The 17,195-nt window shown below is 40.5% G+C and overlaps 1 protein-coding gene across 14 annotated transcripts in view; it reads left to right on the top strand.

Annotated features, from left to right (window-relative positions):
- setd5 (SET domain containing 5) overlaps positions 1-17,195 on the top strand; it is a 171,302-nt gene that overhangs the window by 79,816 nt on the left and 74,291 nt on the right. For all 14 annotated transcript variants that reach the window (XM_043707775.2, XM_087994145.1, XM_087994139.1 and 11 more), the window contains 5 exons: positions 1,338-1,443; positions 8,581-8,792; positions 9,247-9,305; positions 10,080-10,267; positions 15,191-15,229. In XM_043707775.2, coding sequence (XP_043563710.2) covers positions 1,338-1,443; positions 8,581-8,792; positions 9,247-9,305; positions 10,080-10,267; positions 15,191-15,229 — 604 coding nt within the window. The remainder of the gene's footprint in view (positions 1-1,337; positions 1,444-8,580; positions 8,793-9,246; positions 9,306-10,079; positions 10,268-15,190; positions 15,230-17,195) is intronic.

The following is a 17,195-nucleotide window of genomic DNA, read 5'->3' as shown; positions in this document are numbered from 1 at the left end:
ATAGGCACTGGAGCATGTCCAGCAGAGATTCACATAGATGATCCCTGGAATGGTAGGCCTAACATATGATGAATGGCTGAGGATCCTGGGATTGTATTCATTAGAGTTTAGAAGGTTGAGAGGAGATCTAATAGAGACTCACAAGATAATGCATAGTTTAGAAAGGGTGGATGTTGGGAAGTTGTTTCTGTCAGGCGGGGAGAGTAGGACCTGTGGAGACATTTCTTCAGCCAGAGAGTTGTGGGCCTGTGGAATTCATTGCCACTGAGTGCAGTGGAGATCGGGACGTTGAATGTCTTCAAGGCAGAGATTGATTCAATTTTGATCTCTCAAGAAATTAAGGGCTACAGGAGAATGTGGGTAAGTGGAGTTGAAATGCCCATCAGCCATGATTAAATGGCAGAGTGGGCCCAATGAGCCAAATGGTCTTACTTCTACTCCTATGTCTTATGGTCTTAGAACGTCGATTCTCCTGTTCCCTGGATGCTGCCTGACCTGCTGCGCTGTTCCAGCAACACATTTTCAGCTCAGGGTTGAGATAGAAGCCCTGAGGAGTCATTTGCAGGACACACTTTAGTACGGGGAACAAGTGGAACACCTTTTGAATTTTATCTTCCAAAAGATTCTCATATGCACGACAATGATACATAGTTGTTTAAAAGCCTTACTAAGCTCCAAGAAAATTGTACAGGAGTAGGCTATGGCAAGCTTCACAGTGGAGCTGTCCAGGTTGAGAGTGTCAGGTACAGGATTGTGACCTGATCCAGAGTGCACATTTAAAAAGGCCCTGGTTAAAATAGGAAAACCTGAGTTTGGTTGGGAACTCTGGAATCAGATTCTGGCTATTATTTTTCAAGGGTTCTCAAGTCAACTTGACTCTGAAAATTGCTTTCTCTCTCTCACACTCTCTCTCTCTCTCTCACTCTCATTCCTCCCCAAAACCATCTTTTCCCACTCCCCTTCTCCATTTTGCCTTCAACCACTCTCATGCTTGGTCAAGAAAGCAGCTCATTGCCACATTCTAAGGCTAGTTACGGGTGGATAATAAATGCTGCCCTTAGTACCAGCAGTGCTCATGTCCTGTGAGTGAATATAAAGAAACATACTTTATTAGCCACACTTTACAAATCCTATTTTTTCCTCATGATGCCTTTGTTAGAGAGATTCCTTGGGAGAGAAGGCATAATGTTTTGAACAATGGCAGCAAGGCTTGGGGAAAGTGAAAGCCTTATTTGATGTCTAAAGGATTAAGTTCCAATAAGGAAAACAAAACTTTTGAAGCTGCACAGGAAACATTGCAAACAAATGATATTTTGACTTTGCTTTTATTGTTTTAGCCCAGAGTTGGTGGAAGCTAGCCCTGCAGTTGCTGAGAAGAACAGCTACTCAAATCACAACTATGGGACTGCACAACATCATGGGTATAGAGGTCTGCCATATGCTGTAAGTAAGCAAGTTCTGTTTCTGTCTGGATGACAATTAAATGCCCGTCTGAAGCACAAAACAGTGTAAACATTCTACCTTCATTCAGGCCTTAAAGCAACACCTTCAGCACTGAGCAGTGTGGCTCCAAAATGTCCCTGGGGTCACGTGTGCAGTGCACACATATGGTCAAACCATTCGAGGTTCAACAGGTAAATTCACAAACCATTTTGGTGACCATTCACATCAGGAGGATCCCATATTAAATCCATTTAAGTTTTATCATGCAATTGATTTCAAAGAGGGAAAAAAGATACACAGACATGAAAGGACATCACTTCCTAATCAGTGAGATGAATATATGTGTCCCAGAACGTGATATGTGAAACAGCCAGTGGAAACTAGAATTGTACAAGATTAAAGGGTGTGAATTAAGGAAAGATAGAAAATAGTATTAAAAAGTACTTGAAAGGGAGGCAATGAGGATTATGAATTGACAGAAATATCCCAAAGTGATTAGTATTGGGTAGAAGTGCTCCACAGGGTTCTGTTTTAGAATTGTTTCCATTTACTGTGCACTTCAGTGATTTGTATGCACACATAGAAGGAATATTATTCTAATTTGCTGATGCTACTGAAATGTGAGGCATAGTAAATAATTCTGATGATCAAAAGAAAATTGCAAATGGATATTTACCATGTAAAATGAACAACAATGTGTCTTAACAGAATTCATTGTTACTAACCTGAATATAGTACATGTTGATGAAAGGAAAATAACTGTACTTCAAGAGAGGGGCAATAAAACTAAGTGACATGGAAGAGCGCGAGTATTTGGGAATTAAGGCTCACAGACGTTAAAAGCAGCACCTCAGTGGACAAGGTCATCTTTAAAAAAAAATCCAGATTTGTTCTTTTGAAGTAATTTAGTTAATTTAAGGTAATCAGTCAAACTTGTCGTGTGGCTCAGACATGTATCATATGCTGGGATGTGTTCTCTGCAAGAAAAGCAATACTTTTGCTTCTTTTTAAAATCACTTGGTTGTTTCAGAAATCTATTGTTCCATGTTACTTTGTCTATGGCAATGTCTCAACTAATCAAACAATATTGCCAAACAATAAAGCACCTTTTTTCATGCAGAATAAATGGTTATGATTAGAACATAGAACAATACAGCACAGAACAGGCCCTTCGGCCCACGATGTTGTGCGGAACATTTGTCCTAGCTTAAGCACCTATCCATGTACCTATCCAATTGCCGCTTAAAGGTAACCAATGATTCTGACTCTGCCACTCCCACAGGCAGCGCATTCCATGCCCCCACCACTCTCTGGGTAAAGAACCTACCCCTGACATCCCCCCCATACCTTCTACCCTTCACCTTAAATTTATGTCCCCTTGTAACACTTGGTTGTATCCGGGGAAAAAGTCTCTGACTGTCTACTCTATCTATTCCCCTGATCATCTTATAAACCTCTATCAAGTCACCCCTCATCCTTTGCCGTTCCAATGAGAAAAGGCCTAGCACTCTCAACCTATCCTTGTACGATCTATTCTCCATTCCAGGCAACATCCTGGTAAATCTCCTCTGCACCCTCTCCAAAGCATCCACATCTTTCCTAAAGTGAGGCGACCAGAACTGCACACAGTACTCCAAATGTGGCCTTACCAAGGTCCTATATAGCTGCAACATCACCTCACGACTCTTGAATTCAATCCCTCTGCTAATGAACACTAATACACCATAGGCCTTCTTACAAGCTCTATCCACCTGAGTGGCAACTTTCAAAGATCTATGAACATAGACCCCAAGATCCCTCTGTTCCTCCACCTTACTGAGAACCCTACCGTTAACCCTGTATTCCGCATTCTTATTTGTCCTTCCAAAATGGACAACCTCACACTTGACAGGGTTGAACTCCATCTGCCATTCCTCAGCCCAGCTCTGCATCATATCTAAGTCCCTTTGTAGCCGACAACAGCCCTTCTCACTATCCACAACTCCACCAATCTTCGAATCATCTGCAAATTTACTGACCCACCCTTCGACTCCCTCTTCCAAGTCATTAATAAAAATTACAAACAGCAGAGGACCCAGAACTGATCCCTGCGGAACTCCACTTGTAACTGGGTTCCAAGCTGAATATTTACCATCTACCACCACTCTCTGACTTCGACTGGTTAGCCAGTTCTCTATCCAACTGGCCAAACTTCCCACTATCCCATGCCTCCTGACTTTCCACATAAGCCTACCATGGGGAACCTTATCAAATGCCTTACTAAAATCCATGTATACTACATCCACTGCTCTACCCTCATCCACATGCTTGGTCACCTCCTCAAAGAATTCAATAAGACTTGTAAGGCAAGACCTACCCTTCACAAATCCGTGCTGGCTGTCCCTAATCAAGCAGTGTCTTTCCAGATACTCATAAATCCTATCCCTCAGTACCCTTTCCATTACTTTGCCTACCACTGAAGTAAGACTAATTGGCCAGTAATTCCCGGGGTTATCCCTATTCCCTTTTTTGAACAGGGGGCACAACATTCGCCACTCTCCAGTCCCCTGGCACCACCCCCATTGGGGGTGAAAAAGATCATTGCCAACGGTTCTGCAATTTCCTCTCTTGCTTCCCACATAATCCTAGAATATATCCCGTCAGACCCGGGGGACTTGTCTATCCTCAAGTTTTTCAAAATGCCCACCTCTTCCTTCCTAACAAGCAACTCCTCTAGCTTACCAGTCCATTTCATACTCTCTTCTTCAACAATACGGTCCCTCTCATTTGTAAATACTGAAGAAAAGTACTCATTCAAGACCTCTCCTATCTCTTCCGACTCAATACACAGTCTCTCACTACTGTCCTTGATCGGACCTACCCTTGTTCTTGTCATTCTCATGTTTCTCACATATGCATAAAAAGCCTTGGGGTTATCCTTGATCCTACCTGCCAAAGATTTTTCATGCCCTCTCTTAGCTCTCCTAATCCCTTTCTTCAGCTTCCTCCTTGCTATCCTGTATCCTTCCAACGCTCTGGCTGAACTTTGTTTCCTCAACCTTATGTAAGCCTCCTCCTTCCTCCTTACAAGACATTCAACCTCCCTCATCAACCAAGGTTCCCTCACACGACCATCTCTTTCCTGCCTGACAGGTACATACATATCAAGGACACATCGTATCTGTTCCACATTTCAACGACATCCTTCCAATTTATGCTCCCAATTTATGCTCCTCAGATCCTGTCTTGCAGCATTGTATTTACCCTTCCCCCAGTTGTAAAACCTGCCCTGTTGCACGCACCTATCTCTCTCCATAACCAAGGTGAAAGTCACAGAATTGTGGTCACCATCCCCAAAATGCTCACCCACTAATAAGCCCATCACTTGTCCCGGTTTGTTACCAAGTACCAAATCCAATATGGCCTCCCCTCTGGTCGGAAAAGCTTCCTGGACATACTGCACAAACACCGCCCCGTCCAATCTACTTGATCTAAAGAGCTTCCAGTCAATATTTGGGAAGTTGAAATCGGCCATGATTACTACCCTGTGCTTTTGCACCTTTCCAAAATCTGTTTCCCAATCTGTTTCTCCACATCTCTGCTGCTATTGGGGGGCCTATAGTAAACACCCAACAAGGTGACTGCTCCTTTCCTATTTCTAACTTCAGCCCATACTACCTCCAAAGGCAGATCCCCCTCGGACTGCCTTTCTGCAGCCGTTATACCATTTCTAATTATCAACGCCACCCCCCTCCTTTTTTACCACCCTCCCTAATCCTACTGAAACATCTGTAACCAGGAATCTCCAACAACCATTCCTGTCCCTCTTCTATCCACGTTTCTGTGATGGCCACAACATCGTAGTCCCAAGTACTGATCCACGCCTTAAGTTTACCCACCTTATTTCTGATACTCCTTGCGTTGAAGTATATACACTTGAGCCCATCTCTGTGTCCGCAAGTATTCCCTGTCAGTGCTACCTTCTCCATAGCCTCCCTACATTCTTGGACATCCTGACAAACAGCTAGCCTACTTGCTGGTCTGCAAGTCCGGTCCCATCCCCTTGCCAAATTAGTTTAAACCCCCCCCGAAGAGTGCTAGCAAACCTACCCCCCAGGATATTGGTGCCCTTCTGGTTCAGGTGCAACCCGTCCTGCTTATACAGGTCCCACCTTCCCCAGAATGCAGTCCAATTGTCCTAATACCTGAAGCCCTCCTTCCTACACCATCCTTGCAGCCACGTGTTCAACTGCACTCTCTCCCTATTCTTTGCCTCACTGTCACGTGGCACCAGTAACAACCCAGAGATGATGACTCTGTCCGTCCTAGCTTTTAGCTTCCAGCCTAACTCCCTGAGCTCCTGAATGACCTCCCCACCCCTCTTCCTACCTATGTCGTTGGTGCCAATGTGCACCTCGACTTCTGGCTGCACACCCTCCCCCTTAATGATTCTGAAGACACGGTCCGAGATGTCTCGGACCCTGGCACCTGGGAGGCAACAAACCATCCGAGAGTCTCGCCCATGTCCACAGAACCGCCTGTCTGTCCCTCTAACTATAGAGTCTCCTATAACTAGCGCTCTCCTCCTCTCCCCCTTTCCCTTCTGGGCCTCAGAGCCAGACCTCATGCCAGAGACCCGGTCACTGCAGCTTACCCCTGCTAGGCCGTCCCCCCCAACAGTATCCAAAGCGGTATACTTATTGTTGAGGGGAACGACCACAGAGGATCCCTGTATTGCCTGCTTCCTCCCCTTCCCACTTCTAACTGTTACCCAGCTACCTCTGTTCTCTGGCGTAACTATGTCCCTGTAGCTTCTATCTATCACCCTCTCAGCCTCTCGAATAACCCTTAGTTCATCCAACTCCAGCTCCAGTTCCCTAACGCGGTCTGTGAGGAGCTGGAGGTGGCTGCACTTCCTGCAGGTGAAGTTGGCAGGAGCATCGGTGGTCACCCCTATTGTTTGAAATTTGTCAATCTTAAAACCTGTAATGTATTTTAATTATACGTTAAGTTGTGTTTGCTGCCTTCCATTGCAAGGTGCCAAGAAAGTTTCTGATGGAAGATCACAACTTGAAATGTAAACTCTGAGATTGATATTTATACTAAGTCCAGAAAATGCAAGATGAGCAGTTTCCCAATTTTCAAATCCCAAGCCTGACACTTTTGCCCATATCTGCCATATTTCTTTCTTCTAAAGGTATGGATGAGCATGGTTTAGGTTTTCTGAGTCCTGAGGCAGTTTCCAAGATATGCAGGTGTCAAGGCCAATCTTGGTTTGCTACGATATTAGCCCAGACATTGTTCCTTGACCCTCAGTCACTGTCAACTATCAGCACACCTCAGGATATTATTGACGTGAAGATGTACACTTTAATGCAGCACCTAATTTTGAGATTTGGGTGTGTCAAAACAATTGACACACAGCTGTCAGAATATCCCAGAATTCTCAGCAGGCTTCTGTCATTGGTCCTTTTTTATGATGCTCTAAATCTTCTGCTGATGCACATACGTGCTCACATACATGCACGTACGCACACAATATGAAGAAGGAAATTCAAATTTCCTGGTTCTCACAATATCGACCCGAATGTGAGAAGAGGTGCTTACGAGGTTTGCATTTATGGTTTTCCTAACCATTGAATAGACTACACAGAGAATGACTGGATTCCAGAATTTGCAGTCAAAAAAATAAATATTTTGCTCTCTCCAACATGTTCCTGCTTCCATTAGGAGATGAGAATCCAGCCCAATTCCTCACTCTGCGTGGTGTTACAAGACTGGTTGAATATTTCCAGCATTTTCTGTTTTTATGTTCACATTATTTACTTGTCACTGGCTATGTCCATACCGTCTGCCACAGACGGGTGATTGCTTTCCGGGTGTTACACACATTCAGAATCTATCTTTATTAGTTCTGTATTCAAGCACAATATTAGGAGTAGACTTCTTTGCTATTGTAAAGTTGTGTGGTTTAATGGTTGCTTTCTTCCCAAGGAAGCAAACTGTTTGCACTTCTTTCTTGAATCTTAGTTTGTGTGTGCCTCTCAAGATACCAAATCTTTTAATCTGAACATGCAATTTGTGTCTGCTCTAAGGAAAAGAAGAAGCTATTGCTTCCTGTATATGAGCATTAACATTGTTTAATGAGAACTATCATGGTTAAAATCCTATGTTTATATGAAAGGAGAGCCGGTCACATGTTGCAAGTGAATATAATGCTGCATTCCAAATAGTTAACATGTGCAATGTGTTTGCTTGTACAACCAGTCCAGTCTAATAGTAGTTAATAATATACTTTATAGTGGTGCAGCAGAAAGTTTTCCTATCGGATGTAGTTTTCCTACTGGTGCAGTATTGGCTGAGGCTAATCAGTCTTACTCTGAAGAAGAGTTCAGATACTTGTCTCAGTTACAAGTGGCTATTGCACTCAGTGCCACTGCTTATACTCAGAAAATGATGAGGAAAGAAGAAAGCTAAATGAGCATTCTCTCTAAAATTGAGGGGGTGTATAGAAATCAAAAAGCAAGGAAGCAAAATCAGATGCTGCGTTCCAGTTAGAATTGGAGATATGTGAACATTGATGCAATCATGCTGCCTTCTGCACTGCTGCACATTCAGTTAATTTCAAGGTTTGGAGACGGGTAGTAATATATTAAACATAGCTTTCTGTCAAACTTTAAATCAAGACAGAACAGTATAGGTTTTACCATTTATATTAAGTCCTTAAACTTTTAGATTTGTTTGAGAAATGTTTCAAGCTCATCTTTAACGTGATGTCCCTATAGTTGAAATTAGAGTAAAGAATACGACCGGCTCTCCTTTCATATAAACATAATACTCTTTGGCTTGCATTATATTGCAGTTTGGACTTGGACAGAGTGACTTCAGGCATGGCTTATGTGAAAACCCAATGTATGATCATTGTTTCTTTAAAAAATTGTTTAAGTGAGAAAGTGAATTGAAAAGCAGTTGAATAGTATTTTATATTGATTATTTTGTGCAAATACGAAGTGAGATTGTAATGTTACAGTAATAAAAAAATTTTAATGAAATGAAAAGCCAACTGTTCCAAAGCCGTTTGCTTCAATACTTCTTTGTGTTTTCTTTTATTCTATATTACTTGTTTTGTGTTTTCATGACCTTTCCTTTTATTTTAAGGACCACAACTATGGTGCTCCGCCTCCTCCAACACCCCCAGCTTCACCACCTCCACAGACCATCATTGCCCGAGTAGAGCTTAATAGACTACGTTGCCAGCGATATGATGATAATTCTGAAGATAGTGACAGTTCATCTGAGGAAGAGAACATTCCCTGGTGCCATTGTAGTTTAACTCAGGATGGTTTTATTATCGCTTGTGAAAATTGCAGGTATGAAGTGGCACTAGACATCTAAGGGAATTTTTGAACAGGCATAGTAGGTTCAGTGCTTTGGCATGAACTCCAAGGTGTTTGTTCACTGAAGGAGCATCTCCCAAGAAATAAAAATCATGAATAAAAGACAGATTTACAGCTGTTTTATGATTGTTTGCCATTAGTTGATTTATGTTTATAAGTAACATAAAGCAGACTCTGTGTTGAGATTATAATTGCATTTAAAAAAATGAAAATCTAATGCCACTAGTGATATTTCTCAAAGCAAATTATGGTAGTACTTAATGGTTTCTTTTATAATTTACTTTTTATGGGGCAGTAAAACACTAAATATCCGAATGATATGTCCTAATCCTTTGAGAGAAGCTGAGTCAATACTGATTTAAAAGTCTTGGCTACAGGTTTGATAATCAGTAATTCATTGTGTTGTAATCTGTGTTGATTTTCACAGGGGGCTGGACAGGCGGAAGGTCATCAGACTGCAGCGCAGGAAGCAGGAGAATGTGTCTGGTAAGGAGAAAATGTCTATTTGGATACTTCTTTCTGTTCCATTTTATTATTTGCATATAGTCACCGTGATTTGTCAATAATATTTAATAACAGTTTGTTTCACTATATATAGATATTTGTTTTAAAGTGATACCAGTGATTTAAAAACTACTTCCTTGGAAGTAATACTGGGGCACCATTCTGTGAGAAAATGTTGAACAAATGCAGTAGCCCTGAGGTGTCCCAAAAAAGGTATCAATCTTTGCAACTGCTGAGTGTAGTAACTCCTGTGCAACAACACATTTTTTTTAAAAGGACTCATCTCATTTCAAATGATTTTATACAATTCAAAAGTAGACTGATGGCTTTTAATCATTCAACATTTAACTATTGTTCACTTAAGAAGCTTGCAGTGCTGTTAAAATTGTTACTCGTTCAGTTTGGAGATTGTCATTCATGAGCAGGTAGAGTGCATTGATCCACCGTGTGGCATCTCTTGTACTTTGTAACAATTTACAAACTACAGTTTATTCTTCATATATTACTGCTAAATACCTGCTATTAAAATAGAGAAGGGAAAGCTTGTTCCATCTACTTGTAAAAGTAACAATTGCACTTTGCAGTATTTGCTGCAGCAAATTGATGCAGTATATTTGATGCACTGAGTTATTGAATGTTTTGTAGTGAATTTCTTGAATCTGCAGCTGAAGTTAAAGCACTGGAGCAGACACATCTCCCAGGAAATTCATTTCATTTGTTTAACGAATTTATGAGTGAAATCGTCTTTCCCCACAGGTGGAGATAGCAGTGCAACTGAGAGTGGGGATGAAGAAGTCTCACCATCAACGGTGTCATACACCGCGACACAGCACACACCCACCAGCATCACACTTACAGTCAACCGAGTAAAGAGAGCCAAGGCCAAGAAGAGAAAGAGAAGCACAGAAAAAGCAAGAAATGCCCCCAAAACCAAAAAAATCAAGGTGGATATTCAAAGGAAGCATCTGCATATGGAATTTTATTTTTCTAAGACTTTATAATGTCCATTGCTGCAACTTGAACATTTGGAAATAGAAAGCCCATCTTCAGAGAATAGTGCAAAATATAATTTTATAACTGTCAGCATAAGCTTTGAAGTTGAGATTGTCAAAATATAATACAGCTATAGCAGAGATCTCCCTCAAAAAGGGCTTGACAGGATATTGAATATTGCTGGTGTTCTGAAAAGTTAGGAAAAGCTTTATCAATGAAGGGGAATATTGCATTGCTTGAGAGAGAAAATGTTTTAAAGGACTCAAGGACAAAATATATTAGAACTAAGGAATTAAAACTGTATAACAAAGGTGTTTCAGATTTCTAACATCTGCAGTTCTTTAATTTTTGGTTAGTGTAAGAAAGGTGCAACTACATTGCTCAGCACAGTCCATAGGCCACCCGCAGCTGGAATGATGTTGAGAAACAAGTTTGCAAGGAAATTACAGTAAGGCATGAGAATTATAATGCAGTTACAGTGAGGGAATGTAGACCAGAATAGTAGTAATAACAATGTAAAGCAGACAGAAGGGTATGATTTCATCAAGGATATTTAGGGGAATTTTCTGTAGCAATATGTTTTCCAGTCCATTGTGAAAGAATGCACTCAGACTGGAGTCTTTGTCATGAGTTGGACCAAATACCAGTAAGGGAGAATTTATGGAATAGAGATCATTAAGTTGGAATGTTTAGATTGTTCCTTAACCTTTTCCATAGCCAATCTGGGTGAGAATAATTAACTGGGGTAAATAAATTCCAGTGGGATATGCCTGGATTTGAACTAGATAAATTTGGATCAAAATTTGGCAGGCAAGTCTAACAGAAAAATTGGCCACCTTAAAGAAGAAAGAGTTTAGCACAATCGATGTATATTTCCACAAAGGTGAAAGGTAGGGCAGAAGAAAATCGTCTGCTCCCTGCATAATAAAAGGTGCAAGGATTAAGAAAAAAGTATGCTTAATGACAAATGTCACCTGGATAATACAGGGTAAAAACAATGACTGCAGAAGCTGGAAACCAGATTCTGGATTAGTGGTGCTGGAAGAGCACAGCAGTTCAGGCAGCATCCGAGGAGCAGTAAAATCGACGTTTCGGTCAATAGCCCTTCATCAGGAATACATCAGGATAATACAGTTGAGAACCAGACTGCATATTGAAAGTTCAGAGGAAGATTGAAAAAGCGAAGAAAGGGGCAAGAAAGGCAGTTAATGTAAAATAGTAATTGAAAAGTCTTTTATAGACCTATAAATAGTAAGAGTGCTAAAAGGAGGAATGGGGTTAGTTGGGACCAAAGAGAGGTTTTAAGCATGGAGGCATGATTGAGGCATTAGGTGAATACTTTGCATCTGTTCTTACCAATAAGATGATGCTTCACAGGTCAGTAAGGAGAGGGGGTAGTTGAACATTTGAAGGGTTTAAAATTGATAAAGTATTGGGTAAGAATCAAAAGATATGGAATGATAGGTATTGGAAAGGCACCATGTCAGGTGAAATGGGATGCATCCAAGGATGCTGAAGGAAGTGAGAGTGGAAACTGTGGACGCACTGGCCATAATTTTTCAGTCTTTCTTAGACTTTAGGTTGGTGTCAGAGGTCCCAAACTAGAAACTTTACACCGCTGTTCAAAAAACACGTAAAAATAAGCTCGATAACAGCATGCCAGTAAGTTTAACCTCCATGATAGTGAAGGTTCTGTTAAGACAGAGTTGGGAGGAGTTACATTGTTTTTCTCTAAGCCTTTACTCTTATCAAAATTTAACTGTTTTACCCTGTTCCCAATATGACCAATCATATATGTTGTATTTAGAAGATAAAGATCTATCAACTAGGTTTCTTTAATAAAGTGAAAATTGTTCTCAAAAACCTTATGACAACACGATGCAGAGTTGGTTGCTGCACATTTTGTAATCTGGAAATGGAAGTGCTTATCATTCTAAATAACCCCAAGCACAGGCCCAGACATATTCAATCATACCGTGAGAAGCGTAAAGAACAAAGTTCTATCTACAGCAGTTCAGTCTTAGAAGAAACAGTTATTTGTCGAACAAATTTTAGTTCTTGAAGTTAATTGAAAAAGGTAAGACATGGAATGTCCATGTGACTGTCCATCTTACATTCGAGCATGTCGCCAACAGAGGCAGATGTCTCAGAATACTCGGCAAATACAGCATGCTCAGAAACACAGTAGCAAGAGATCTTCCAGTCACAATCCAATAACGGTAATCAGGTTTCACACTGGATTCACTATAAAGCTGTTTCAGAGTCAAGGGACATGGGCTGAGCAGTTCTCTTCTTTCGTCATCTTCCCCAGCTGAAATTTAAGCTTGCAAAATACAGTTCAAATGGAACAGTAATAAAGCCCAGAGTGAAAAAAAGGGTGCTTCCCTTGAAGTCTATTCAAGCAATAAGCTCAACATTATCTGGAACAGTGCAGCTTCCAAGAAATCCCTTGTTTTAAAAAATATAGTTTCAACATCCATTCTTAAAAAATAATCAGTTATCCACAGTACTTTGAACTCTATTCCATTAAAAAAAATTGTGTACAGGAAACTGTCATAACCCTTCAAGAAATGATAATTCAAGATAAAATGAATAGTTACTTGAACAAATGCAGGTTAATTAAGGAAAGCCACAACAGATTTGTTTAGGGAAAATCATGTTTATTTCATTGAATCCCTACAATGTGGAAGCAAGCCATTCGGCTACACTGACCTTCCAAAAACCATCCCACCCAGATCAGCCCCCATACTTATCCCTATAACCCTGTATATCCCATGCTTAACCTGCCTAGCTTGCACATCGCTGGACACTCTGAGCAATTTAGTATGGCAAATCCACTTAACCTGCACATCTTTGGAATGTAGGAGAAAACTGGAGTACCTGGAAGGCAAACATTTGAAAAATATGGAAACACCACATAGACAGTCACCCAGGCTGGAATTGGCCTGTGAGGCAACAGTGCTAACCACTGATCCACTGTGCTGACCATATTTAATTTGCTAAGGTTTTCTGATGATGTAACTGAAAATCTGTGACGGTAACGCTGATGTGGTGTAAATGGACTTCTGTATTATTCGAACAAAGTTATATCTCATAGAATTTGTTTGGCATGGGCTGGTTGGACCGAAGGGTCTGTTTCTGTGCTGTATGACTCTGAATACCAAATAGATGTGTGATAGGAAACAGAATTTAGTGGTTAATGGATGACTTTAAGACTGGAGGAAAGTTTATAGTTGTATTCTCTAGGATTTGGCACCAAAACCCATGCTTTTCCTGAAATTGAGTAATGTCCAAGACCAAAATATATTTGGCCCAATTTCACAATTTACTGACAATACAGAACTTGAATGTAGTGTCAGTTTTAAGGAGGATAGTGCAGAGTTTCAAAGTATGTAGAAAATCTTTTGAAATGGACAGATAAGTGACAAGTGGCAAATTAAATTTAATGCAGGCAAATCGAAAGTGATTCATTATGGTAGGAAGACTACAGAGAAACAGTTTAAAAAAAAAACAAAGTTTGGAGAAGGGAAGATTCAGAAGAGACCTAATGGATCCAAAATTACAAGGGTCTGGACAGAGTAGGTAGGGAAAATATTTCCCATGGGAATAGAGTATGAACCAGAGCACTCCGATTTAAGGTAACAAGAAAAAGCAGCAGTGGTGACAGGAGCAATGTTTTTCCCCGAAGAGTGAGTGGTTAGGATCTGAAATGGACTGCCTGAGCATCTGTTGGAGGCAGGTTCAAAATATTCAAGATGGAATTGGTTTATTATCTGAACAGGAAAACCGCAGGGCTCCTGGAAGGATGTAAAAAAAGTTTTGCCACATGATTTGCTCCTTCAGCCATCCAGAGTGGATGCCATTGGCTAAATTCCTTGTTGTTTGTAGTTACTTAGTGATTCTACCTGTGCAGCCCTAAAAGGTTGGGAAACAGATTTTCTGAGGTCTGAAAATTTGAGTTCATGTGGAATTAAGCCTACTGTGTCTCTCAATTCTGTGTTCTGTTCTGCTAATGTCATTTTTTATAGCTTTAATCTAACAAAAAATAACTATGACAGTATTTCTTTCAATAGTTAGAATCATAGAATCCTTATAGTGTGGAAGTAGGCCATTTGGCCCATCGGTCCTCCAAAGAGCATCCCAGCCAAACCCATTTCTGTACCCCATCCCCATAATCCTGCAGTTCCCATGGCTAATCGGCCTAACCAGCACATCTTTTTTATAAGTATTTGCAGGGGATTCCCCCTGTATGGCAGCATTTGAAAACAAATCATTCCCAATCCAGTTTTGGACATATCATTTAGCAGAAGAATGTAAGATTCACTGTGTGTAGATTTAGCTTTTACTGTGCATTAAAAAGAAATACCTACTCTGGATTAGCCATAATCAGCTGTATCTACTAAATGGACATTGGGTGCATTGAGGCTCATAGTGGTGATGGGAGATAGCGATTAGCAGATTGTTCCCCTTCCTGTACTAAGTACGACAATTTATTTGTAGAAAACAAAAAATATTATACTAAGATCAAATAAGAAACTGTACGGAACTTGCTTCGTTCACCACCATGTTGATTACATAACAGCAATTTATATATTTAAGAGGTGGTTATTTGTCTGTGAGGGATCATACAGCATGTAAATACAGCTATTCTTATATTTCCATCAAAAGTTCTATTAGTAATAGAGTTGAGACCTAAAATGTATGATCACTCATTTAAGCAGGTGCTTGGTTGATTCTGGCTTGTTTGCAGTATCATAATTTTCTTTTATTTTGGAAAGTGTTCCTGGATAAGGGGTCTTAAAGTGACACTGAGCAGAGTTGATAGGCTGTTTACATTATTGCAAAATAATTTTCTAATATTTTGTTATCTGCAGGCCTTTCGAGAAGGGTCCAGAAGATCCATGAGAATGAAGGTAAGGAATGAGTGATAACTTTACAGTGTTTGATGGGCTGGACCACTTCCCACTTAAAGCTATTGGACACAATTCTTTAATTGCAAATTTCTTTTGTCTGCTTTAGATTTAATTTAATTTAACCACTGACACCGTCCTGTGCCCCAAGCCTTGATAGCTCATGACAATTGTTTGCGTTTTTAAAAAAAAAAGTAAATTAAAGAGTTGCTGAGAAAATATACATATGTCAAAGCTTTTGCATCTTGCACTGATTTTAGTATGATTATAAATTCAAGGGAAAAAAATGAACATTTATACTGCATGAGAGAAGTGTGCGGATTGGCATGTAGACTCTGGTAGAGGCATGGTCACGGGGAATGCACGATTAATGCTGATTGGCAGTCAATAACCAGGCTTGTTAAATTTTATTCCAAGCAGGTTTACTGTTCAGATATTGCCTGAGAAATGAACCAAGAAATAGCTGTACCTACTTTGTGGTGTTGGAAGCAGGGCAATGGATTGCATATTCTGCCTGCAAAGAACAGTGCCCTATGTATTAACATATATAGCTTCCAGTGCACACAATTACACAACAACTTGAGTCCTCAATTGTGATCTGAATTGCAGTGCATGGCATGCAGGCTGTCTGTATGTCCCTTTGGCTGTTTGCAACACGCAAGATACTGACTGTATCCAATCCACCTCACTTGCAAACCTCACAACACAGTATCTATCATTAGAGGTGATTTTGCAATTAGACAATCTTTGCTGGGTAATCCTAAATGTATGGGCTTTTACGCTGGTAATGATTGATCATTGTCAGTTGGGCTTACAGTGTGGCATACTTACATACACTGGAATATATGTGTAATGATAATCTTTGTAGCCAGAAATAATATACACACACACCACACCTGTTTCAAATCAACACAATTTGCTGGTTTATTTCTCAGGGTAATGTTCTGAAGAATCAGAGCCAACCTGTTTGGTTTAAAATTTAACAAGATCTGGCTGTTAACTGTCAGTCAGTATTATTGGGTGCATTCTCCATGGCAATGCCTCTACAAAGGAGAAAGTGAGGACTTTCCCACACTTGCCACCAACCTATCGCCATTACCTCCTACCTTCGCTCACCTATCACCATGCCAGCTACCTTTCCCCTAGCCCCTCCCCTATTTATTTCTCAGCTCCCTTTCCCCTCCCCACTCCTAAAGAAGGGTTATACTGACATGCCGACTCTCTTGCTCCTGAGAAGCTGCCTGACCTGCTGTGCCTTTTCCAGAGCCATGCTTTATTAATGCTTCGACAAATCCGAGTTCACTTGCCGACCAATCAGAACTTTGTTCTCATGAAGTAAATATATTAGTTTCCCCCTTGAATTTGTATTCTTTCAAAGTTTCTTGGTGACTGCATGATGAAAAGACATTTTATTGAAACTATTCAGCAATACTCAAGTTCTGTACAACTAAATAGTGATTTAAAGTGAAGCAGGAGAAAGTGAGGACTGCAGATGCTGGAAATCAGAGTCAAGGGTGGGGTGCTGGAAATGTAGGGCTGGTCAGCCAGCACCCGAGGAAGAGGAGAATCGACTTTTCGGGAAAGAGCCCTTCCTGATGAAGGGCTCTTGCCTGAAATGTCGATTCTTCTGCTTCTCAGATGCTGCCTGACCTGCTGTGCTTTTCAGCACCCTACATTTGACTTTAAAGTGAAACAGTCATCAGATCTATAAAGTTGTATTTTTTGTTTTGAAAAGTTTCACGAATTTTGAGTTGAAAATTATAATTATTCTTTCTCCAGTTTGTTTTGCAAACGGTTCAATATGCTATCAACAATTATCGCTCAATAAGTATCTCCCAGCTTCGCAATTATGAAGCTTCCAACCTTCTGTCTTTGTTTTGTTTCACAGTCATCAGACTTCTGAAATGTAAAGCTTGGAGGCTAAACGTTACTTATTGTCTTATTTTGTACGTTTTCGAAGTTCACAAAT

This window comes from Chiloscyllium plagiosum, unplaced genomic scaffold (genome assembly GCF_037043375.1).
Source record: "Chiloscyllium plagiosum isolate Xiang-an unplaced genomic scaffold, Cpla_swu_hap1 HiC_scaffold_14, whole genome shotgun sequence".
In the NCBI taxonomy this organism is placed as follows: Eukaryota; Metazoa; Chordata; class Chondrichthyes; order Orectolobiformes; family Hemiscylliidae; genus Chiloscyllium; species Chiloscyllium plagiosum.
The sequence above is the reverse complement of the archived record's forward strand: the minus strand, read 5'-3'. Positions and strand labels throughout refer to the sequence as shown.